General features: G+C 36.8%; 1 protein-coding gene across 2 annotated transcripts; it reads right to left on the bottom strand.

The window, feature by feature from the left end:
* Positions 1–4,616: 4,616 nt before the first annotated feature.
* LOC100788395 (probable ADP-ribosylation factor GTPase-activating protein AGD13-like) lies at positions 4,617–13,934 on the bottom strand. Of its 2 annotated transcripts, XM_006586616.4 has the most exons (4): positions 13,673–13,934; positions 6,159–6,254; positions 5,201–5,494; positions 4,617–4,893 (listed from the first exon to the last, which is right to left on the bottom strand). In XM_006586616.4, exons 1-4 carry the CDS (start codon positions 13,811–13,813, stop codon positions 4,885–4,887), a joined length of 540 nt encoding a protein of 179 aa, XP_006586679.1. In that variant the 5' UTR covers positions 13,814–13,934; the 3' UTR covers positions 4,617–4,884.
* Positions 13,935–25,292: the final 11,358 nt, after the last annotated feature.

The following is a 25,292-nucleotide window of genomic DNA, read 5'->3' as shown; positions in this document are numbered from 1 at the left end:
AAAACCATTGGAAGAGTTACATCTCTTGATTTTTATTCAAAACTTGTCACTGGTAATCGATTACCTAAACCATGTAATCGATTACACAAAGCATTTTATGAAAACATGTAATCGATTACACAAAGCATTTTATGAAAAGATGTGTCTCTTCACAATTGAATTTGAATTTCAACGTTCAAATACACTGGTAATCGATTACCAATATATTGTAATCAATTACACCATTTAAAAACAATTGGAACGTTGAAAGTTCAGTTAAAAGCTTTTGAAATCAAACTTTGTCACTAGTAATCGAATACTAGAGAGTAAAAACTCTGGTAACTTAGAAAATTTTGAGAAAAACTCTTTTGAAAAACAAAATGTAGAAGCAAGCTTCATGATGATGAATCAAGTTGATTCAAGTAGTTTTGATAATGACAAAGATGATGACAAAAAGCCCAAAAAATGATTTCAAGAATGAGTCAACAAGTACAAGATCAAGTTTAATTTCAAGTTTCATGAGAAGAAATCAAGAAGATTCAAGAATCAAGAGAAGATTGATTTCAAGATTCAAGAGAAGATGAATTCAAGATTCAAGAAGACTTCACAAGGGAAGTATTGAAAAGATTTTTCAAAAAACAACATAGCACAGTTTTGTTTTTCAAAAGAGTTTTTCACAAAATTTTCTAAGTTACCAGAGTTTTTACTCTCTGGTAATCGATTACCAGTTTCCTGTAATTGATTACCAGTGATAAAGTTTGATTTCAAAAGCTTTTAACTGAATTTACAACGTTCCAATTGATTTCCAAATGGTGTAATCGATTACAAGATATTGGTAATCGATTACCAGTGCATCTGAACGTTGGAATTCAAATTCAATTGTGAAGAGTCACATCCTTTCATAAAAAAGCTTTGTGTAATCGATTACATGGTTTTGGTAATCGATTACCAGTGACAAGTTTTGAATAAAAATCAAGAGATGTAACTCTTCCAATGGTTTTCAGGTTTTTCTCAAGGTTATAACTCTTCCAATGGTTTTTCCGCATATTCTTTTACAACCTTTGAATCTCTTTGAACATCTTCTTAAACTTCTTCTTCTTCTTCTTCCTTTGCAAAATATTTCTAAGGTTTTCTGGTTTGCAAACCTTGAAAACAAAAGTGTGCTATTCATCTTTTTCTTTCTCTTCTCCCTTTGCCAAAACGAATTCGCCAAGGACTTACCGCCTGAATTCTTTTTGTGTCTCTCTTCTTCCTTTTCCAAAAGAATAAAGGACTAACCGCCTGAATTCTTTTGTGTCTCCCTTCTCCCTTGTCAAAGAATTCAAAACGACACAGTCTGAGAATTCTTTTGATTCTTCCCTTTCCTATAAACAAACGATTTCAAAGGACTAATCGCCTGAGAATTCTTTTGTTTCCCCCTTCACAAAGTTTCGAAGGACTAACCGCCTGAGAACTTTGTCTTAACACATTGGAGGGTACATCCTTTGTGGTACAAGTAGAGGGTACATCTACTTGGGTTGTTGTGACTAAGAACAAGAAATGGTACATCTCTTGTGGATCAGTTCTAATGGAGGGTACATCCACTAGGTTGTTCAAAGAGAACAAGAGAGGGTATATCCCTTGTGGATCTTTGCTTGTAAAGGACTTTACAAGGTTGAAAAGAAATCTCAAGGACCGCAGGTCGCTTGGGGACTGGATGTAGGCACGGGTTGTTGCCGAACCAGTATAAAACTCTTGTGTTTGTCTTCTTCTTCCCTACACTCTTTAATTTCCGCTGTGCACTTTAATTAGTGCTTTTACTTTTGATTAAGTTTCTATTTCTGTTCTTTACTTTCTTAACATTATAGTAAAAGCCTAATTGAATTTAGTAACATTAAGAAGGATAGATTTTTAATTAGTAAAGGTTCATTAATAATTAATTCAACCTCCCTTCTTAATTATTCCGAGGCCACTTGATCCAACACAAAACTGTGCTATGTTTGTTTTTTTGAAAAATCTTTTCAATACTTCCCTTGTGAAGTCTTCTTGATTTCTTCTCTTGAATCTTGAATTCATCTTCTCTTGAATCTTGAAATCAAACTTCTGTTGAATCTTGAATCTTCTTGATTTCTTCTCATGAAACTTAAAATTAAACTTGATCTTGAACTTGTTGACTCAATCTTGAAATCATTCTCTTGGGCTTTTTATCATCATCTTTGTCATCATCAAAACTACTTGAATCAACTTGATTCATCATCATGAAGCTTGTTTCTACACAATTTAGATTAGATTTTTAAAATAAACATTAGATTTGAGAAGGAAAAATTAGATTAGAAACAGGAAAATGTTAGTAGAACAAAAATAGTGAAATATTACTTTGTCAAATATATTTCAGAATGCCACGCTCTCGTCTATCGTCATCATGTTGGACCAACCTCAATGAGGAACTGGAGCAGCTTCTTGCGATTGTGCCTAGTAAGACTTAACATATAGTTGCTTGAATGTTAATTTTGTTAATTGCTTGAATGCATGTTAATTGCTTGAATGTTAATTATGTCATAATTTAACAATTGAAGAGCATGGAGAATGAAGGGAAATGGCAAACATGATGAAGAATGTCATGGTTCCACTAGAAACTTTTTTCCAGACTGCTCACGCCAGGGATCAGGTCATGTTCATTTTGATTTAATTAACATATGATTTTTCTGTTATTTCGTGTAATTAACCAATCTTATTTTGTGATATCAAATGTAGATTTTCGGTTAAGTTAGTAAGGTATATGCTGTCAAGTGGAAGGACATACTTGACGGCGTATGACATTTGGTTGACAAAGATGGAAATTATCATAATATTGTCTACAACAAAGATTTGGACCAACTAGCCATTGTAGCAGGGTGGACAACACTACGAGATTTTTACCAACTGATCGGAGATCATCTAGTATCCTTAACTCATTATGGTAAGAGTACATTTTTTCTTTCCATACTCAAGACCAGTTACCTGCCCAGATCATTCCCAAGATGACACTCTTTAGACCATCAAGTGTCAGATTCTATCACCTTCAAGGTTTATCTCACTCAGCAGAAAGTTACTTGTAGTAGTCTGGTAAGCAACTTTCTAATTTAGTTGTCAACATTTCTTTATTTTTTAAGTTTTAAATTTCATAACATAAATTGCTGATATAACATTTCTTTATTTGTCAAGACGTTCCAAGTAGCATGTATTATTTTCTTAAAGACAAAGACTAGAATCATTGGCACTTGGAGGACGTTGCAGAATGTCGGCTTGTGTTCAATCATTGGAGGAAAACACATAAAAATGGAGCTGGACGAAAACATTTCTGCGAAACCTTGTCCTTGACAACTAACATGGAAATAGTTTTTGAATTCATTGATCCCAATGTTAACCGTGTGCTTTATTGGCCATGTTTATGAACATTTTAGGATTTTGAACATTTTAATTACTATGAACATTTCAATTATTATGAACATTTTAATTACTTCTGAACAATTTATTTATATAATAGTTGTTTTATAATAATTGTTTTTATCATGAGTTGATTCTCAATTTGTTGCAACAATGTTCTTATATATAATAGTTGTTTTGTCATGTATAATATTATCCCATTGTTTTTGAAAAAATTTGGTCATGTTTTTGAAATAAATTATTTTTTTAATGATTAAATGGAATTTTTTTATCATTGTTAAATTTAAACAATTACTAAATTAAAATTAATAACTAAATTTAACCAATAACTAAATTAAAATTAATCATTAAAATATTTTTTTAATTGTTTTGTTTTATCATTGCAAAATTTAAAAAAAATTATAATCCGTATCACAAAAAAATGGCCGGTATTAAGTAAAAAAAATTTGACGTACGTACGAATTGGCAATTCGTATGGTCATACGGATTGTTGATCTGTATGAACCATACAGATGACTGATCCGTATGAACCATACGGATTGTGCCAATCCGTATGGTCATACAGATTGTCAATTCGTACGTATGTCAAATTTTTTTTTTGCACTCCAACAATGAAAATCGACCAAAATTCACCGTATATTACTCACAAACACACGTACACCACCGGAGATCAAATATGCTTCCAAACCGCTCTTAACGAAAGCAACTTACACTAAGTCACGGAAATTTTGGGAAAAAGTGACTCTACAGAAATGAAAAGTTAAACCTGCTAATTACAACTAAAAATACCATAAGGGTATTTTCAGTATTTTTAGAAATTGCTGGGTGCCCCTGCAAAAATGCTGGGTGCCCCAAGCAAGTCCGGAAATAAAACACTGGACATTTGCGGCCCAAAAAACCCTAGTGACCCACACACCCTACCTCCTATTCTGAGTGAATTTTAATCGCGCCCCTTTTTCCCTTAAAACCAAAATTCTCTCTCGTCTTTCAGTACTCCCTCTCATCTCTTTCAACACTCTTATGTCTTTCAAGTGTCATATTCTGTAGGAATTTAATAAGTTTTCTAAGATCTTATGATCCCTAATTTACGATCCTTATTCTTTGACAGAAATAGTGTCTTTAAACTAATACAAGATACAAATTGATCATTAACTTCACCAAAACTGCAAAAAACAATATCTAGCTACTGCTTAATACATAGATAACATCCAATGTTAATGGCTACCAAATACTAATAATTAAAGAGCTAATTAGTATTATATTGATGTTTCTTGATGTCAGTTAAGTACACTTCTCCCCGACCAAATGTCGTGTTATGCCAATTTGATTAAACTTAAAATTATATTTGCTTACCTTTTGTATATGTTATTATTACACGATGAACAATAATTGTTCATTAAAAATTATAAATATAAAAGGTACTTTCTGATTGGTGGGGGTGGGTGCCAACTTCGCGGGGACGGTCCTCTCCCCCTCCTCTCTTGTTAATCTTTGTGCCTCTTATTTTGCCTGTTTGGAAAAAAAAAACGAAAAGATAAAGGTATTAGAAATATAGGCATAATTTTTTAATCAGAAAAAGAGATCAATTGTCCCCTACATAAATATTTCGAGAAGTTACTAATTACTTATGTGATGTCTTACTCCACAAGATAAAGTGCAAGAGCTAGTTTCAACTTAGAATTACACATTCAACACTAGTGTCACATAGGTTTCATCACAATACATTAATTTACCACACTACATTATGCTGGAGCTGGCATCTAAGCTTTTAATGCTTCATATAACCTCAAGGATGGAAGCACACTTAAAGTTCTACCTCTGATAAGCCCTTGCAACCAACAACATCAACCCACTCAATTTCCACAAGTATTTCTCCACTCTCAACATTTCTCAATCTCAAAAACATTTCTTGGACAATCTTTCCATTTTGCCAAATGCAGCTGCTCTCTTCAGCAAGGTAATTAGTTCTATCTGGTTGAATTCTCTTGAGTGAACAACCATTTGGGAGCTTGCCCAATCCCATCTGCTTACACTGAACATATGGTTTTAAGTCTATCTCTGCCTCACCCATTTTGTCATCAACAGAGAAAGTGTCTTTGTCATAAACCGTCTGCACAGAAAAACAAAATGCAAAAGCCATCAACAATCATTGGGGTATTCTTTCTGGTGCTATAATTAATGATACCCCTGGAAGGATAAGATTCATTTCTTTGCAACAATCTAGATGAAGGATTGCCTTTGTTGTTATAGTCTTCAATCCATTAAAAAATGAACTATTAGAACAGACTTTGGAGGTTTAATCTAATAGTACAACAGTTATATATACTAATAAACCACTCTGTATTAGAAATTGATATGTATCATCTATGCATCATATTGTAGATGCACAATGTCTATACTAATGATTTAATTTCCATTAGACAAAGACTATGATCCTATTTGGATAAAAATTTTTATAAGAACTTATAGGTAAAGAAAATAAAAACGTAAAATGAATTGAGTTTCACCTCCCATAAGCTAAAATAAATTTTTCATCTCAGTCTTTGGAGAAGTTAGACGGAAGAACTTTTATATAAAAGCTAAAGTACTTAAATTGATTTTAATTAAGAGAAAAATTCAATTCATCTAACCTCCTTATTTTCTCATCTTACAAGTATTTACGATGAAGTTTATCCAATTAAAACCTATATCAATCCAGATAAGCCTTAATGATCAATATTTCTTTTGTTAGTATATGACCATTCTTTTGTGATGTAGCTTGCATCAGCACTTACCAGATGTATTGGGGTTTTAACGTCCTTTACAGAAAGGGTCAATTCTTCATTCCAGTCAGGGTTGCAGTTGTTTTTTACGACACGAGTCTTCAGCTTCTGCATCGACACGAGATTAATCTTTAGATCAAGTGATTAAATGATATATATGAAGTGTTTTACCAGCAGACTTTAATTGAAAAGCATGTATTTGAGACCTTTCAATGAGAAGCAAGATTTTAAATTTCACTAGATGGGCTTTTTATTACATACAATTCCCTATGCCAATCACGCTCCTCCATCTTCAAGATGGAAAAATTACAGAAACCAGAAGGAATAAAATGAAAACAATTTGTTGCCAACAATAATTTTGGTGTTACACTCAATTTTTTCACAGCTATAGTGTTGGCCTATATGTATCTGTTAAGGGGCTCTCCTTGAGAATCGGACCACGGAAAGGACTATTTATAGGCTGGATTAAGGTGCAAATCCAATACTGAAAGTGATCACAAACATCAGCCCTTACAGGCTGATAATGTTAGGAGTCCCACATTATATTAGAATAAATCACTTGATGTGATATTAAGTCTTTAGGTTTTCCCACTTATAATGATGGACTAATCTTTCGGGTTGAGCTCTCCTCTTGTGCTTTAAGTCCTAACAATATGACTTGTGTTTATTTGTATCTTTATGAAGAACTAAAGCTTAGATGCAGAGAGTGATATTGATAGAGCTGGAGATGCTAAGCCCAAAAAGGATATGGGCAAGGTGCTGGACTAATTATGCCATGGACCAAAAGTATGGAGACTTTATTCTAAAAGGAAAGAGAGAACACGTGAATGTGAGAGGAGGTTGTTGTGTAGAATGGAGGGTGTTGCAACCCATGATTTTATTTCACCGAAGTTCATCATCACTGTATTAGGGTTGCATATGGAGGAAGTAGAAGGAGGGTTAAGAATAACGTTGGGTGATGTATTCTTGTGTCATTGATGCTTTGGTGTTTACCGGACTTAATTCTTGGCATTGCATGGCTAAGAACACTAGGGGAAGTGAAACCAAATTCGGAGACAATAAGGACTTCTTTGGTTCCCTTCTCTTATAGTTTTAATTAATAACATTTTTCTAAAACAATTCCACACTATTCAGCAATCAATTTTTCATTCAAAATCTATAAGTTTTTAGCATTGTTTTCAAAATAAGTGTTTAGAAAACAACATAAACAGCAAGGGAGATGTTTTTCTCATCTTATTTTGTTTGATTTGATTCAACTTCTCTCTCAATTCCATTTTCTTTCCCTTACACTACCCTCTACCAAGGGGACTTTTACTAAAAGGGGATAATTTTTTTTTTCATTTGGGTCAATTTTAAATTATTACGAAAATAGGACAAGTCGTGATAAGTATTACGACTCCTAATTCAGAAGTAATAACATCTGTTATGACTTTTTATTTTTAATTTTTTTAATTAAAGTCATAAAAAAACTTAAAATTTCAGTTTAATTTTTTATTTACGACTTCAAAGTTTTATAATTTTTTTTGAACTTACGACTTTGAAGTTGTAAGTTGTTTTTCTGTTATGTTTTAGAATTTTTTTTATTTGTATTTTCATTTCTTTTGCTTTCAATTTATTTTCAAAATTATAAACAATTTTATTTATTTAATTATTAAATAAATATTTTTATTTTACTTGTTATTAGTTTTGCTATTCTTAGCCGGTCCCAAGCCCGGATAAAAGGAGAGGGTTGTGTTAGGCTTTTGACAGCCAACGTTAAACTTTGTCGAATCTCTATGACATGGATCAATTACGTAATAATGTGAATGCTAGGTCGTTGCCCGGAAGCAACGCGCTGTATGGCTCGAGTACAGTGTCAAAAGAGCAAGAGCCGCTGCATCGCCGCCCGGATGTAGTGAAAAGTAAGCAAGGGTTCCCACATTTTCGTGAACGGGTGTGGATAAAGAAGCTAGTTCATGACAGGAGGATTCGCTTTGGTACATGGAATATAGGCACACTTACTGGAAAATCTATGGAAATAGTGGATGTTATGGTGAGGAGGAAGATCAATTTTATGTGCCTACAAGAAACTAAGTGGACAGGTGAAAAAGCGAAAGAATTAGACAACTCGGGATTTAAGCTGTGGTATACGGGAAAAATCAGATCAAGAAATGGGGTAGGGATTATTGTGGACAAGGAGTGGAAGAAGGATGTCGTGGATGTAAGAAGAGTAGGAGATCGTATCATAGTCTTAAAATTGGTAGTGGGACAGGACACCTTTAATGTTATTAGTGGGTACACACCTCAGGTTGGGTTAGCAGAACACTTTAAGGTAAAATTTTGGGAGGATCTAGAAGGGGTACTTCAGGATATACCCCAAGGAGAGAAAGTTTTCCTAGGAGGGGATCTCAATGGACATGTAGGTAGCGTGGCTAGAGGTTTTGAGGGGGTGCATGGGGGTTTTGGCCTAGGGGAGATGAATGGGGAGGGTAAATCCATCTTGGAGTTTTCGGAGGCTTTGGATCTTTCTATAGCCAATACATGGTTTAAGAAAAGAGAGGAACATCTTATCACTTACAAAAGTGGAGGGACATGTTCTCAGATAGATTTCTTCCTTATTAGGAAGTCTGATAGGAAGTATTGCTTGAACTGTAAAGTTATCCCGGGAGAGAGCTTGACTACCCAACATAGAGTTTTGGTTATGGATGTAAGAATTAGAGATAGGGCAAAGAGAAGAAGTCCTCTGGTAGCACCAAGGATCAAATGGTGGCACTTGAAGGGTGAGAAACAAGGAATCTTCCAACAAAAGATATGGGAGGGTTGGTGTGGACAATCACAAGGAAGTGCAAATGATATGTGGAATAAGATGTCCCAAGAGATTATTAAAGTGGCTAAAGAGACATTGGGTGAATCTAGAGGTTTTGGACCTAGGGGTAAAGAATCGTGGTGGTGGAATGAAAATGTTCAGAGCAAAGTTAGAGTAAAAAAGGAGTGTTTCAAGGAGTGGTCTAGGTGTAGAAATTCTGAAACTTGGGATAAGTATAAGATAGCTAGAAATGAAACCAAAAAGGCGGTGAGTGAGGCAAGAGCCCAAGCTTTTGACGGACTATACCAAGCTCTAGGAACCAGGGACAGAGAAAGATCTATATATAGGCTTGCTAAGGGTAGAGAGAGGAAGACTAGAGATTTGGATCAAGTAAAGTGTGTTAAGGATGAAGAAGGCAAAGTCTTAGTGCATGAAAAAGATATCAAGGAAAGGTGGAAGGCGTATTTCCACAACTTATTTAATGATGGATATGGATATGACTCTAGCAGTCTAGACACAAGAGAAGAGGACCGGAACTATAAGTACTATCGTCGGATTCAGAAACAGGAAGTAAAGGAAGCGTTGAAAAGAATGAGTAATGGTAAGGCGGTGGGGCCAGACAACATACCTATTGAAGTGTGGAAAACTCTTGGAGATAGAGGTCTTGAGTGGCTCACCGAACTCTTTAACGAAATTATGAGGTCAAAACGCATGCTGGAGGAATGGAGGAGAAGCACGTTAGTGCCAATCTATAAGAACAAGGGGGATATACAAATTTGTGCAAATTATAAGGGAATCAAGCTCATGAGTCATACCATGAAATTATGGGAAAGAGTGATCGAACGGAGATTAAGAAAGGAGACTCAAGTTACTGAGAATCAATTTGGTTTCATGCCGGGAAGGTCGACCATGGAAGCGATTTATTTATTACGGCGGGTGATGGAGCAATATCGCATGGCCCAACAAGACTTGCACTTGATTTTTATTGACTTGGAGAAAGCGTATGATAGAGTGCCTAGAGAGATTTTGTGGAAAGCTCTAGAGAAGAAAGGGGTTAGGGTTGCATATATTCGAGCTATCCAAGATATGTATGATAGGGTATCGACTAGTGTTAGGACACAGGGTGGAGAGTCAAACGATTTTCCAATCACAATTGGTTTACATCAAGGGTCAACCCTTAGCCCCTACCTTTTTACCTTAATTCTGGATGTCCTCACGGAACAAATCCAAGAGATAGCGCCGAGATGCATGCTTTTTGCAGATGACATAGTCCTCCTTGGAGAGTCGAGGGAGGAGTTGAATGAGAGGTTGGAAACTTGGAGACGAGCTCTAGAAACACATGGCTTTCGCCTAAGCAGAAGCAAATCGGAGTATATGGAATGTAAGTTCAACAAAAGAAGGAGGGTTTCTAACTCAAAGGTGAAAATAGGAGACCATATTATCCCTCAAGTCACACGGTTTAAATATCTTGGGTCTGTAATACAGGATGATGGGGAAATTGAAGGGGATGTGAATCATCGCATTCAAGCAGGATGGATGAAATGGAGAAAAGCATCGGGGGTGTTATGTGATGCAAAGGTACCGATCAAGCTAAAGGGAAAGTTTTATCGGACTGCGGTAAGACCGGCGATTTTGTACGGAACAGAATGTTGGGCGGTCAAGAGCCAACATGAGAATAAAGTCGGTGTAACGGAGATGAGGATGTTGCGGTGGATGTGTGGTAAGACTCGACAGGATAAAATTAGAAACGAAGCTATTAGAGAGAGGGTTGGAGTAGCGCCTATTGTAGAGAAGATGGTGGAAAATAGACTTAGGTGGTTTGGGCATGTAGAGAGAAGACCGGTAGACTCTGTAGTGAGGAGAGTAGACCAGATGGAGAGAAGACAAACAATTCGAGGCAGAGGAAGACCCAAAAAGACTATAAGAGAGGTTATAAAAAAAGATCTCGAAATTAATGGTTTGGATAGAAGTATGGTACTTGATAGAACATTATGGCGGAAGTTGATCCATGTAGCCGACCCCACCTAGTGGGATAAGGCGTTGTTGTTGTTTGTTTGTTTGTTTGTTTGTTATTAGTTTTATTTAATATTTTGTATATATTTTTTATATGATTTTATTTATTATGTTATATATTTTTTAAATATTATTTTATTTTATATATTTTTTAATATTTTTTTATTTAATATATTTTGAGTATTTAAAATTTACATAATTTTTTAATAATGTTAATGAATTTGATTTTTTTTAAATGAAATAAAAAAATAACATAATAATATTTAATATATCTTTTAATATTTTTTATTTTAAATACTAAAATTTTAAAAATCTAAAATTTTAAAATATTTTATCACGAATATTGACTTATAATGTATGAAATAATATTATTTATTTTATATAAAGGAATTTACTGTTAACAATATCTAATAATTTAATAATAAAAGTAGTTGTTAAATTAAAAATAACATATTACAATTATATTTAATAAAAAACATGTAATTTTCATTTAAATGTCTTGAATTTTTAAATTTACTTGTTTTAAAATTTAAGTATTTTATATTAAATATACAAGATATATTAAATAAAACATTATTAAAAAATTATATAAAATATTTTAAATAAGATAATATTAAAAAAATATATAACATATTAAATAAAACCAGATAAAAATTATATATAACATATTAACTAAAACAAATAACAAGTAAAATCTAAAATATTTATTTAATAATTAAATATTTAAAATTATTTACTATTTTTTTTTACAAAAATTGATAGCAAAAGAAAAGAAAATACAAATAAATAAAAAATCCTAAAAAAATACTTTAAACGTAAAAAAAAAAAAAACTGATGTCATAAATTTGTTTACGACTTTAGTTAAACAAAAATAAACAATCATAACACTTGTCATAACTTATAACTCAGAATTTATAACACCTATTATGACTTACTTCATTTTCGGTAATAATTTAAAATCGATCCCTAATTAGAAAAATAAAAAAAATTTACTCCTTTTTAATTAAAGTGTCTCTACCAACTGTCTAAACTCTAAAGAACCTTTGTTTAGTTGTATTTCAAAAGCTAAAATATTTTTTGAAAATAAAAATCAAACACATCCTAAATAACTATGAGAATCTCATAGTTATTTAGGATGTGTTTGATGAGATTGCAACATTAGGGGAATGGAGTGGAACTACAGGGGCGGGGGAAGCCGTTACATCTTTACAGAGTATAACTGGCCAAGATATAGCCTTTCCAAATATATGGCGCTGTGTTGCAATTGAGACAAAACAGGGATGAAGGAAGACCAACAAGTATTGTCACAAGCTCAAGCAGAGGAGTTGCAAGTTATTTTGAATAAACATCAAGAAGTGTTCCAAGAACCTAAGGGATTACCTCCCCAAAGAAGCTTTGATCATGCTTTTAATTTTCTGTTGGGATAAAGTCCAATCAGTGTTTGCCCCATACATACCCTCACTTGCATATGGATGAACACAGGAGGTTGAAGGATACAATAACTAAAATTTCAGCTTTAGGACTATCAACATTTGTTATTAGTTTTTTAAATTTAAAATAGTCACACATCTCATATATTACTTTTTATTTAAAGTAAAAAAAGTTTCTCTAAATTTTTACTGTAAGCCTCACTTAGTGTTAGGTCGGTTCATTGATGAGTAAGGAGCTTTTGGAAAATAGAATCAATAGGCATAGTAATAGTAACAGTGCTTATTCTAGTCCAGGTTGTAGGTGAAATCTCTAGTACAACCTGTGCAGGAGGATGATTTTGCTATTAGAAGCCAATTACCTACATTCAGTCCTGACTCCTGAGGACAAGTTCTTTCTTACATTTGTTTCTTTAGGGGGATGTTGATTTTTTTGACTATTTTCTAAATTACAACCCCGCTTCTGAGTTATTCTTACAGTTCTGCAGAATTAACCTAGACTTTTGATTGAGCCAGTTAGTTTATATCACCTAATACAAGAATTGTTTATGAATTTTAATGCACTTTTCTAAATTCTAAAATATTATTTTTGAAAGGAAAAAAAGATAAACATTTCACCAGGCATTTTCACTCTTAAAATATTAGGGTATGAAACAAATTTTCACTTTTGCATTAGCATAGTCGTGGCAACAATTAATCCTTTCACTAAAGTTAAAATCTTTCTAATCTTAAATTGACAATGAGTACATCAAAAGCAACAATAACCATGACAATGACAGCAAGTAATTCATATCATACATATTGCCACTGATACATTTTATCTGTTATTCATGAATTAACAGCACAAAACTCGTCTAATGATTATATGATTATGCCATTTAAATTATATCTATCCAAGAAAGATATTTTCCTTTTCTTTTGGCGAACAAAAACTTGAGTGTACAAAGGTCTGTAAATATATTTTCCCAAAAGAAATATATTAAGAAAACCCATAATACCACAAAAAATCAAAAAAAATCTCGTAGAAAATGTTCAAAAAATAGTTGTATCAAAAAACCATTTGTTTGATTTGCTCCCGTCTCTCAACTCAAACAACCCCAGTTCACCAAATCCTCCTTCAGGTTGTGTTTGTTTCAAAGGGCAATTATATAACAAAAAAAATGTATACAATATTTCGTGGTATCTCGTGATCCACATCTCTTACTATCTATCTTGATAAAAAAAATCTTTTTTTTTTATTCCTTTCCTCTAAATCAAACACACCTAGAAGAACAAAATTTCCTCAAACTGCAAATTCAAACCTGATCACCCATGTTGACGACGACATACGGATCGCTGGTACGAGCATCGCGAATTGCAAGATTAACGCCTCTTTTAATTCGAAGCTTGAGAAGACCCAGGATATTATTATTGTCCATTGAAACACAACTGTTTGCCATCATCGAGAGATTCTCTACAAACTCTTGTTCCAAACGAACGAAGTTAAAGATAGTCTTTTCTTTATGTGTAATTAATAACAAATATATTGATCGAACCGGTCCAAAAGTTGGATAGGTAGCTGCATACACGTATTACTCTTACAATTAACTAGAGGCAGGGATTTAACGTGCCAAAAACAAATCACGCGGCAGATAAGTGGGCCCCCACTAAAGGAATCTTGAGACATTTTTAAGGGTATTGCTAGGGGCACCCAGCAACATTGCAGGTACACCCAGCAATTTTTCAGAAACCCCAAAATACCCCTCAACGTATTTTTTGTACAAAAAGCTGGTTTATTTATTTTTTGGTTACATTGTTGCTTTCTTTGTTTGTCCGTGGTTGTGCTGTGCGGTATTTGGAGCTTTGAGAGAGTGTGGGGGTGTGGTGAAGTTAGAGACCTCTGCTTTGGTGTGTTATTTGTCTTCCGCGTGATGGCATGGAAGAACTTTCTTCCACAGTTGTTATTTTCAACCGCGGAAGAATGTTCTTCCGTGCCATCTCGCGGAAGAAGTTATTCTGCAGGAAATCATAGAAGAACCTTCTTCCGCAATTGAAATTTTTAACCGCGAAAGAAGGTTCTTCCGTGAGTTAATTTGTTTTTTTGGTTTTTTTAAATTTTTAGATTATTTTGTATGTTATATTGGTTAATTCTATTTGTAATGTATGTTAAACATAAAATACGTAAGATATTATTATACTAGTTGGTTGAAGTGTTGATTTTTTCCCTTAGGATGAAGTATAAGAAAGCATAAATCCTAGACTTATCCAAGTGATCTTTTCCATACAAGTAGCTTTCTCACTATCTTTTCCTATTACTTTGCTTCTGACCTTATTATAACAGCACAATTTTTTTTTTGACATACAACTTATTTGTTGTGTGTGCTGATGCTTTACCCTTTTCTTTACATCCCTATTAACTTCACTCCCCCAAATTTGGGATAAATTTGCCTTGAACCATATGCTCTCCTAGAATCTAAGCAAGGTATCTGGAGATAATGATTTAAGTTCAGGGTTCAAATTTTTGACAATATCATTTAGCTCATAAAGAGTGCAAAGGATACAATTTATCATTCAAGGTAAGCTTTTTGGTCAAAAGGCTTGTATATGCACAATCATGGCCTTCATCATGTCCTCATTTATACATTTCATTCTAAAATTCAGAGATTCATGCAAAGATTATTACTCACAGCTAGTCGTTCACTCACAGTGTAAGATCACACTCTCACCGATTTTGGTTCAAGCTTTTCTTTCTCAATCAATCTGTCTACTGACTAACAATTCTAATTGCAAGTTCACATTCTTGTTCTTTCTTTGTCTAACATACACACTTGTTCAAACTCATGAAAAGGAACACAAACTCCATCACAATCATGCATTCAATTCAAAATAAAAGCATACAACCATTTTCACAAATCAATAAAAGTGCTTCACTGCCATATCATTAAAAACCAAGTTAAACTGTTCAAAATGCTTCAGGATGAGCAAATCAACTAATCATAAATAAAACTAGCAATGTATATAAACATAAAAGAGATACTGTACTAAAACCATAATTAAAATAATAATAAACCCAAAAAGCAAAAAGTGTCATCAGGAATCAAAATTCCTGTGACTGGTCCTGGGTGTCCTGTGTTTGAACATCCTCCTCATCTGTCAGATGCAATACTGGAGTAGCTGGAGGAGAAGTGTCCATAGCCAGGACTGGTGTAGTCGGGTCCTCTGGCATCTCTAGAAGAGGAGTGGAGGGGTTTGCTGCAAGCTGAGGTGAGGGTAGGTTCACCACTGGTGTAGAAGGCTCTGAAATAGCCTCAAGGGATCGCTCAGGAGTGGCAGTAGCTACCTGTCTCACCTGTGTCTCCTTTGCCTCTTCTCATATAACACATGGCTCTGGGATTGTGGCCTCAAATGACTTATCCTCCACATGCTGAGATACCTGGGTTGTGGGACCTTCATCTTCCCTATGAAGAGAAGGTTGGGTCCCGGGCCAGGCTGCCATCTCCCTGAACTGCTCAACTGAAGGAATAGATCCTGGAGGCGTCACCACCTGTAAACTCTATAATAAAATGATCTGTCCCTGATGAATGCTCTGAAGCATGGCTTCAAAGTGTTGAGAATCTATCTGAGCTGGGACAGAAGGGGTTGCTGAAGTGGATGCTGGAGTAGGAGCTGCAGAAGTAGAAGGAAGCTCAGCTGGCCTCGCCCTCGCCCTCCAAGCCCCTCAGATAGAAACTGTTAGATCCTCGGGGTTCAACAGTTCTTCCTGATGTAGGCCAAGTTAATGACCAGACTCAGGCGTTCAAAAGTGAGGCTATTAGAGATAACTCCTCTAGCTCTACATAATGCGGTGATCAGAGCAGGGAACCCAAGTCTAGAAGTGTTAGACTGGGCTATAGAGGTCATCTGGCTAGAGATCAACGCTTCTATGTTCATATCCATGCGAGAGACTAGGCCAAAGATTAGCCTAGCTCGATCCACTGTCAAGTCAGAAGTGTGTGATGTGGGGGCCAGGTTAGAGTATGAGAGGACACTCCACACCTGAGCTAGTGTAGTCAGATCCTTCTTGAGAATCTTCCCAGGATGGCCCTCAGAGTTTAAGATGAACCCTCGACCAGGTATGCATAAGGCATCCTCTATCTCTCTGTAGTCTATAGGCAACCTGCACTATCTGGAGTAAGTGGGTAAGGTCTCCCCCTCAGCTAATACCATAGGTGTCTCCAAGAGTGTGTTGAGACTGTCAGCATCAATCTTCACCAAATGACCTCTGACTCTGGACTACTTTGGTGGACGGTCCCCAGAACTGTATAAATTTGCATATAACTCTTTCACCCATGCCAGGTCTATGCTCCCATCGACTAAATTGGTGAGGTGTTTATGGAAATTACGCCTCTCTAATTCAGCCTTAAACTCATCTAGCTCAGAGTGATATATCTCTACTTTCCTCTCTGGTAAAATGCTTCTCCCCTGGACATTATCTGTGTATCTGGTCCAAGCATCTAAGGAAGAGAATCTCCTTGTGTCATACTGCGTTGTGGGTCTTGAACCAATACTTTTACGTTTCCTAGAAGTCATTTGCAAATAAAGAAACCAAACCATTAATTAGGACACAAGTTATTCAAATTTCAACAACTAAAAAATAAAACTGAAAAAGGTACAGGCGGCTTAGCGAGACATGATCCGCTTAGCTGGCCTTCACAAAAAACAAACTACCGCTTAGCGACATATGGGGCCGCTTAGCGGAAGTTGCAGAAATTCAGCTTCTGCAAAATTCGCTTAGCTGGAAAGTACCTGCTAACCCTAAGGTCTGCCGCAAAGATATGCGTTAAGCCTCTCAAAGGCTACGCTTAGCGACACCAACAATTAAAAAATTTCACTAAGTATTGGGAGCTTAGCGAGCGAGGCTCGCTTAGCTCAGCGGATACCGCAACGAATCGCGCTTGGCCTAGGAAAGCTTGGCTTAGCGCGCGACTATCAACAAAAAAATTGTCTAAGTTACCTGAGCTTAGCGATTCAGCCTCGCTTAGCCACAGGTAGTTCATCAAGAGGATGAGTGTTCATCCTCAAGAGATGAACTCGCTTAGTGCAGAAGGCGAGCTTAGCGAGTTCTTCAGAGAACGCAGATATTCAATGAGTACTGATGAACTCGCTTAGCGCAGCATGCTTGCTTAGCGAGTGCATCGCGTTTTCTAGAAAACACAATTCATTTTCTTGCACTTTTCAAGCCTCTAAAAGGCATATCAAACATGCAATGTGTGCAACTTACTCAATACAGTATACACGTATATATAGTCCTAATCTTAAACTAATTCTACAAAACATTAAAACCCTAAAAATCTAAAACTACAAATGAAGTCTTCTACCCTAAAGTTTAGACAAGAAAAAGAGAAAAGGAAACAAGGAACTTACTTGGATGGTGAATGGTTATTGCTTGGAAGTTGATAATGCAAAAAGAAAGCACAGATGCAAAATGTGCGAAATTTTAGAGAGAGAGAGAATGCAAAGACAAAGTTTACGAAATCTGGCAATTGTGAGTGTAACTGCCGTTACACTCACTTAAGCAGTTTTCGACACTCTCGCTTAGCGGACTGCTACGCTAAGCGAGCCAGAGAGACATTTGGTTTCTCAATGAGGCTCGCTTAGCGAATCCGCGCCCTTAGCCGACATTTGAAATTCAAAATCAGTTTTTTTTTAGCACACAGTCTTGGCTTAGTGCGTGGATAAGACCGCTTAGCGAGGTCTGCAAATCAGAAAACCTGCAACTCTCGCTAAGCCAGGCTCTAGGCCAGCTTAGCTAAAATGATGCATCTTGAGTATAGAGAAGTATGCGCTTAGCTGATAAGGACTCGCTTAGCGCTCACATTGACGCAAGGAATTCAGCTTAGCCACCATGACTGGCGCTTAGCTTCATGAACCCCAGTTCTGGCCGCAAAGAACTAAGCTTGGCGGAAACGACTCGTGCTTAGCCAAAGTGTATGATGGGCTTAGCGATCAGGCTGCAGCTTAGCCGAATTCAAATCAAATTGAAGTTGGCTTAGCTCAGCCTTGGCCAGCTTAGCGGACCAAATCAGCCTCAGATGCAAGGGTTGGGCGCTAAGCGCTTGAGACTCTCGGCTTAACGCATGACCAAAGATGCGCTTAGCGCGAGGCTTGCGCTTAGTGAAAGGACTATTTTTTAGAAAATGTTTTCTTAGTTATTTTTCAGTCCCTTCCTCAACAAATTGAAACCCTTATATCTAACATTCAAGGATAAGCTGATATACTCCAATGTACAGATTAAAAAGCAAGTTCCACATGATATATGCATGAAAAACAAAGATAGCAGAAATTAAAACTGGGTTGCCTCCCAGGAAGCATGATGTGCCATTATTTTCTCCTATTTCTTAACCCTTTTTTGCACCATTTTAATTACTAATTAGTCTTAATTGCCAAATTAATTAGGAAATTTTATTATTTGGGCCTATTAAGCTAATTTGATGTTTTTAATCTAATTTCAAGAATTAATGAAGCATTGGGCTTGAATCCAAAATTGGGCTTGGACTTGAAGAGGGCAGACTATTTTATTCTACAAAACTTTATCTTATCTAGATATTATTTAGATTTGATCTCATTTAGATATTATTTCATCTAGATCTTATCTCATCTTATCTAGATTTGATTTTATTTTATTTATGGGCTTGGATTTAAAACAGATTTGTAAGCTTTGGGGTTGGAAAACTATATAACAGCACCAAGGTCTAGTTTAGGCCGTTCTTCTCTCTCTCCTGTTTTCATTTTTAGTTTTAGGCTTCTCTTCTTTTAGACACTTTTTTGTTTTGCAATTCCAGTTTTGACTTTTCGTTTCAGCAATAAAATTTCGTTCTTCAATCCACAATTTCGTTCTCTATTGATTAATGGAAGGCTAAGTCTCCAGCGTTGTTTTCTCTTGAGGATCAAACACAGTTCTCTTTCAGGTTCTATTATTATTGCTAAATTCTGTTCAGTTTTTCCTCTTCACTAATTACTCTGAATTTGTTGCTATTAATTCATGCATGCTTAGTGCTTGATTAATTGTCTCTGCGCTTAATTTACGTTCATGCTTAATGATTGTTTATGATTAATTGGTGTATGTGTTGCTTAATCACATAATGAATGCCTTATGTTAATTCACTTAGTAATTTAATTTAGGGTTGGATTAAGTGGTTGAATTGATAAAGGATAAACTCTCGTAACCCAGGATAAGAGACTTGCTTGGGAATCAAGGGGAAGCAACGTGTTTTAATTCTGATATTTTCTAATTCACATCTATTCGCTGTTTAATTTACAAAAGCAAACAGCCCCCCCCTCATTCGTTACTATTTTCCTACTATCTGTTATGAACATTTGGTGTATCATTGCTCATTGGGAAATGACCTAGGATCACTTCCTAGTTACTGCATTTTAATGTTTATTTGATTCGGGTACGACCTCTATCAAAGCGCTTTTTTAACGTCATTAGCTTGACGCATTTACCTCACTGGGTGATCTTATGTTTTGGTTCTTACCGTCAGAACCTCTTGACCTCCTTCCGTTACCTGTAAGCAAACATTTTGTTCTGGAGCAGGCTTGTCTTCAACAAATAAATCAAAATCAATTTTCTGATCTTCAAAACCGAACTCCAGCTTCCTTCTACCCATATCAACTATGCAGCTTGCGGTCAACATGAATGGCCTTCCCAATATTACAGGAATGTCAGTATCTTCGCAGATATCCATTACCACAAAATCTACCGGGAAGATAAAATGTTTCACTCTGACCAACACATCTTTAATTACTCCATATGGCCTGGTAATGGAGCGGTCAACTAGTTGTAAAGTCATTCTAGTGGGCATTATCTCCAACTCTCCTAATCTTCTGCACATGGAGAGTGACATTAGATTAATGCTGGCTCCCAGGTCAATAAGTGCTTTTCCCACAATGACTTCTCCAATTGAACAAGGAATAGTTACACTCCCAGGATCTTTATGCTTGGGTGGGAGGATCTTTTGAATCACTGCACTGCAATTTCCTTCCACTATGATGTTTTCCTGGTGAATATACTTATGTTTCCTTGTTAACATATCCTTCAAGAATTTGGAGTAGAGTGGCATCTGCTGCAAAGCTTCTCCGAAGGGCATGGTTATTTCTAGTTTCCTAAAAATATCTAAAAATCTTGCCAGATGACGGTCTTTTTCCTTCTTGGAAGGTACCTCAGGATATGGTACTTCCACACCTTCATCCACAACTTTTTCTCCTCTACTCTTCTTTGCATTCTTATTTTTTTTTCTTCTTTTTCATTTTTTTCATTTTCTATTTCTTTTTCTACTTCTTTTTCTTTTTCTTGGTCCTTCAATTCTTTATTCTGGACCATTATTTGTTTCTCTTTTTCCTGATTGCCTTCACCTCTCACATCATTTTTCTTAACTTCAATACCTTTTTTTTCAACCGCTTTCTCCTTGTGCACTACACGTTCTTCGTCCTCAGCTTCCATAAACCTCTTACTCCTTGTCATCACAACTTTGCATTCCTCCTTGGGATTCTGTTCTGTATTTGCCACAAAACTGTTGGATGACTTCTCAACTATCTGCTTGGCCAGTTGTCCCATCTGGACCTCAAGGTTCTTCAGTGTTGACTCAGTGCTTTTATGATTTGACATTGTTACCTGCATAAACTAAGTCAAGGTCTCCTCCAGCTTAGTAGTCCTCTGAAATATGTTAGGCCCTTGTTGGATTGGCCTGTTTGAAGGCCCACTCTGGTCTTTGTTGAACTGGTTGCCAGGGTGTGTCCTTCAATGTCCTTGTTGATTATAGGGACCCTGCTGGAAGCCGGAAAATCCTCCTTGAGTATACCCTTGTCGTTATTGATTTCCCATATAATGAATTTCTTGAATGTTTTCTTTAGTAGGAATACATTGGCCTGTTTCATGAGCCTCACTAAAGATGGTACAACCTGTAACCTACAAAACAGAAGAATGCGTATGTTGACCAATAGACAACTTAGTTGGCAGCTTACTGAGTGTTTCTGTTAAAATCTCAAGTTGCTTAGAAAGCAACTTGTTATGTTCCAATAAAGCGTCATGTGATGATAACTCTAACTAGCTTTTCTTCGTGGGTTGATGGGTTCTGTCTCGTAGAATGGCATGATCACTGGCTGACATGTTCTCAATTAGCTCAGTTGCTTCTTCCGGGGTCTTCAGTTTTATCTTTCCCCCTACAGAAGCATCTAGCAGTTGCTTGGTTTGTGGTCTCAGCCCATCTATAAACATATTCAATTGAATTGGCTCGAAAAACCCATGGGTGGGAGTTCTTCTCAATAAACCTCTGAACCTCTCCAATGCTTCACTCAGAGATTGATCAGGGAACTGATGAAATGAAGAGATTGCAGCTTTCCCTTCCGTAGTCTTGGACTCTAGGAAGTATTTCTTTAGGAACTTTTCAACAACTTCATCCCAGGTTTTCAGACTGTTACCCTTAAATGAGTGAAGCCACCTTTTGGCCTCTCCTGCCAATGAGAATGAGAATAGGCTGAGTCTAATAGCTTCATCTAGCACACCGACAATCTTAACAGTGTTGCATATTTCGATGAACGTTGCCAAATGTGCATAAGGGTCTTCATTAGGTAATCCTTGGAATAAATTCCCCTGTATTAAATGAATTAAAGAATGCGGGTAGTTGATGTTGTGAGCTTGCACTTCAGGACGTGCAATGCTAGTAAAGAGTTGTGGTACTGAGCTGCTTGAATAATCCTCAAGGGTGATCCTCTGGTGCTGCTCGTCTGCCATGCTAGCGGTTTCAGGCAATTGAGTAGCGGATTCCCTTGATGATGGTGAATCAGGTGATAATGAATCAGAAAAATGAGTTTCTTCCTCAAGAATGGATGCAACTGTTCTGTCTTGTAGAAGTTTCCTTCTCCTCTAGGCCCTGTTCCTTCTCAATGTAGCTCCAATTTCTAAGTCCAGAGGAACTAAATTGCCTGTGGGAGACCTATGCATATAAAATACTAACAGACACAACGGTTATCCAATCCAATAAGGGAAGACAAATATGAATTAAGAACAAATATTAACAAATAATCAAAGAATAATAAAGAATAGACACCTAAAAAAGATCCAAATTTCCAAATAAAAAGAAGTTCCCCGACAACGGCGCCAAAAACTTGTTCGCTTCCGGCAAGTGCACCGAATCGCACAAGTATTATAAAATGGTAAGAACTGAGTATCGAACTCTCGGGGAACTTGTGTTACTTGGTAAGCTATTTTAGTGAATAGGTGTCTGGTGTGAAAATCTAAGCGTGAATATGAACAAGTATGTAAACTATCTATGCAAAAAAGAAAATCACGCGAAAACAAGTAGAAAACGCGTTGGTCTTCCTAATAGGTGTCTGATGCTAAAAGGATATTTTCTATCTAACAATGCTCATGTGTTCTTATGGTGTCTCCGGAGATGCTAAACATTGATTCCTCATGATAGTTTAGCCTAATCCTGATCAAGCATCGTCCTCAGATTCCTCTTGTTGGACTAAACTCAACCAAGACCGCATTAAGACAAACATACTACAACTAAATTATCGCACCCCGATTCCTCATGATAGTACGACAACTTAGCCTTGTCCTATCAAGGTCATCAGAATCAGACCAGTTTCCATTGTTGAATGACCCTATCAAAGCATGCATCTACGTGATCAAGGTAAAGGCATACTAGAATTAAAAGCTGATAGCACAGAGAACACACAAAACATCATTAAATAGATAGAAAGATATTTACATCAAGTATCTACAAGGAAGATCCAACAGAGGATTTTAGCTTTCCATAACCAGGAAGCCTCCTTTACAACAAAGAGAAGAAAAAGATGAAAGATTGCAAAAATACAAGTGGTGAGGATGTCTCCTTCACCTCTAGGATCTCACAACCACTCACAAACTCATCTCAAGCTCTCAGAATGGCTTCCTCTTCAAGCTCTGGTCTCGACAGATCTTCACACAGCAAAATCTCTCAAAACTCTCTGGAACTTGGACCTTTCTCTCTCTAGAATCACTAGACATGCAAAGCTTCAGCTCTTAGCCCAAACTCCCTTCACAAAATCTGATTTCAGGCTTAAATAAATGGCCTTGTTCGTGCTCGTGCGCTTAGCGCAATTCTGAACCGCTTAGCGCACATTAGTGAATTTAGGCTTAGCGCGTACTTTTCTCCCTCAGCGAATGGACTGAAGTGGTGCGCTTAGTGAGATGAAGCGGTGCGCTCAGCGAACCTGTACAACTCATCTTCTTCCAGATTCTTCCTCGCACTTAGCCAATGAGTGTTGCGCTTAGCGGATGCTCGCTAAGCCAGTAGATTGGCTTAGCGAGAAGGTGAAAAACAACACTTTTCAAAGTTGCCTAATTAACCTGAAAATGAGAGAAAATGATTATTAAACACACAAAATGGAAGTACTAAGTATTTATTACCTATACTTAACAAAAAGTACTTATAACACTACAAAATAACCATAAACTAGGGAAGTTTGATACAATTTACACAAGTTTTATAGACAAAAGTTTGTCGTATTCATCGACTAACAGTTTCAATGGGCTCGCTTGCCTTTGGTTGACAAAATGGAGAATAAAGTAGTCTCGGTCGACAGACATCGATTCTACAAAGAAAGAATGCAGATGACCATATTGGTCTCTACGTGTGAACGGGCTCGCTTGCCTCTGGTTGACGAAATGGAGACTAAAGTAGTCTCGATCGACAGACATCGAGTCTTTGACGAAAGGGTGTAGATGACCATATTGCTCTCTACGTGTCAACGGACTCGCTTGCCCCTAGTTGACAAAGGGGAGACTAAAGTAGTCTCGATCGATAGACATAGAGTCTTCGACGAAAGGGTGCAGATGACCATATTTGTCTCTGCGTGTCAATGGGCTCGCTTGCCTCTGGTTGACGAAGGGGAGACTAAAGTAGTCTCGGTCGATAGACATTGAGTCTTCGACGAAAGGGTGCAGATGACCGTACTGCTCTCTATGTGTCAACGGGCTCGCTTGCCTCTAGTTGATGAAATGGAGACTAAAGTAGTTTCATTCGATATACATTTACTCTTCGACGAAAGGGTGCAGATAACAGTATTTGTCTCTATGTGTCAAAGGGCTCGCCTGCCACTGGTTGACGACATGGAGACTAAAGTAGTCTCGGTCGAAAGAATCGAGTCTTCGAGAAAAAGGTGCAGATGACCATATTGGTCTCTACGTATCAACGGGCTCGCTTGCCTCTGGTTGACGAAGGGGAGACTAAAGCAGTCTCGATCGATAGACATTGAGTCTTTGATGGAAGGGTGCAGATGACCATATTTGTCTCTGCGTGTCAACGGGCTCGCTTGCCTCTGGTTGACGAAGGGGAGACTAAAGTAGTCTCGGTCGATAGACATTGAGTCTTCAATGAAAGGGTGCAGATGACCATATTGGTCTCTACGTGTCAACGGGCTCGCTTGCCTCTGGTTGATGAAATAGAGACTAAAGTAGTCTCGGTCGATAGACATCGAGTCTTTGACAAAAGGGTGCAGATGACCATATTGCTCTCTACGTGTCAACGGGCTCGCTTGCCCCTGGTTGACAAATGGGAGACTAAAGTAGTCTCGGTCGATAGACATTGAGTCTTCGATGAAAGGGTGCAAATGACCATATTTGTCTCTGCGTGTCAACGGGCTCGCTTGCCTCTGGTTGATGAAGGGGAGACTAAAGTAGTCTCGGTCGATAGGCATTGAGTCTTTGACGAAAGGGTGCAGATGACCATATTGCTCTCTGCGTGTCAATAGGCTCGCTTGCCTTTGGTTGATGAAATGGAGACTAAAATAGTCTCAGCCGATAGACATTTAGTCTTTGACGAAAGGGTGTAGATAACCATATTTGTCTCTACGTGTCAACGCGCTCGCCTGCCACTGGTTGACGAAATGGAGACTAAAGTATGTTGGATCAAGTGG

The sequence above is a fragment of the Glycine max genome, chromosome 9 (genome assembly GCF_000004515.6).
Source record: "Glycine max cultivar Williams 82 chromosome 9, Glycine_max_v4.0, whole genome shotgun sequence".
Lineage (NCBI taxonomy): Eukaryota > Viridiplantae > Streptophyta > Magnoliopsida > Fabales > Fabaceae > Glycine > Glycine max.
This window is presented reverse-complemented; position numbering and strand designations above follow the sequence as displayed.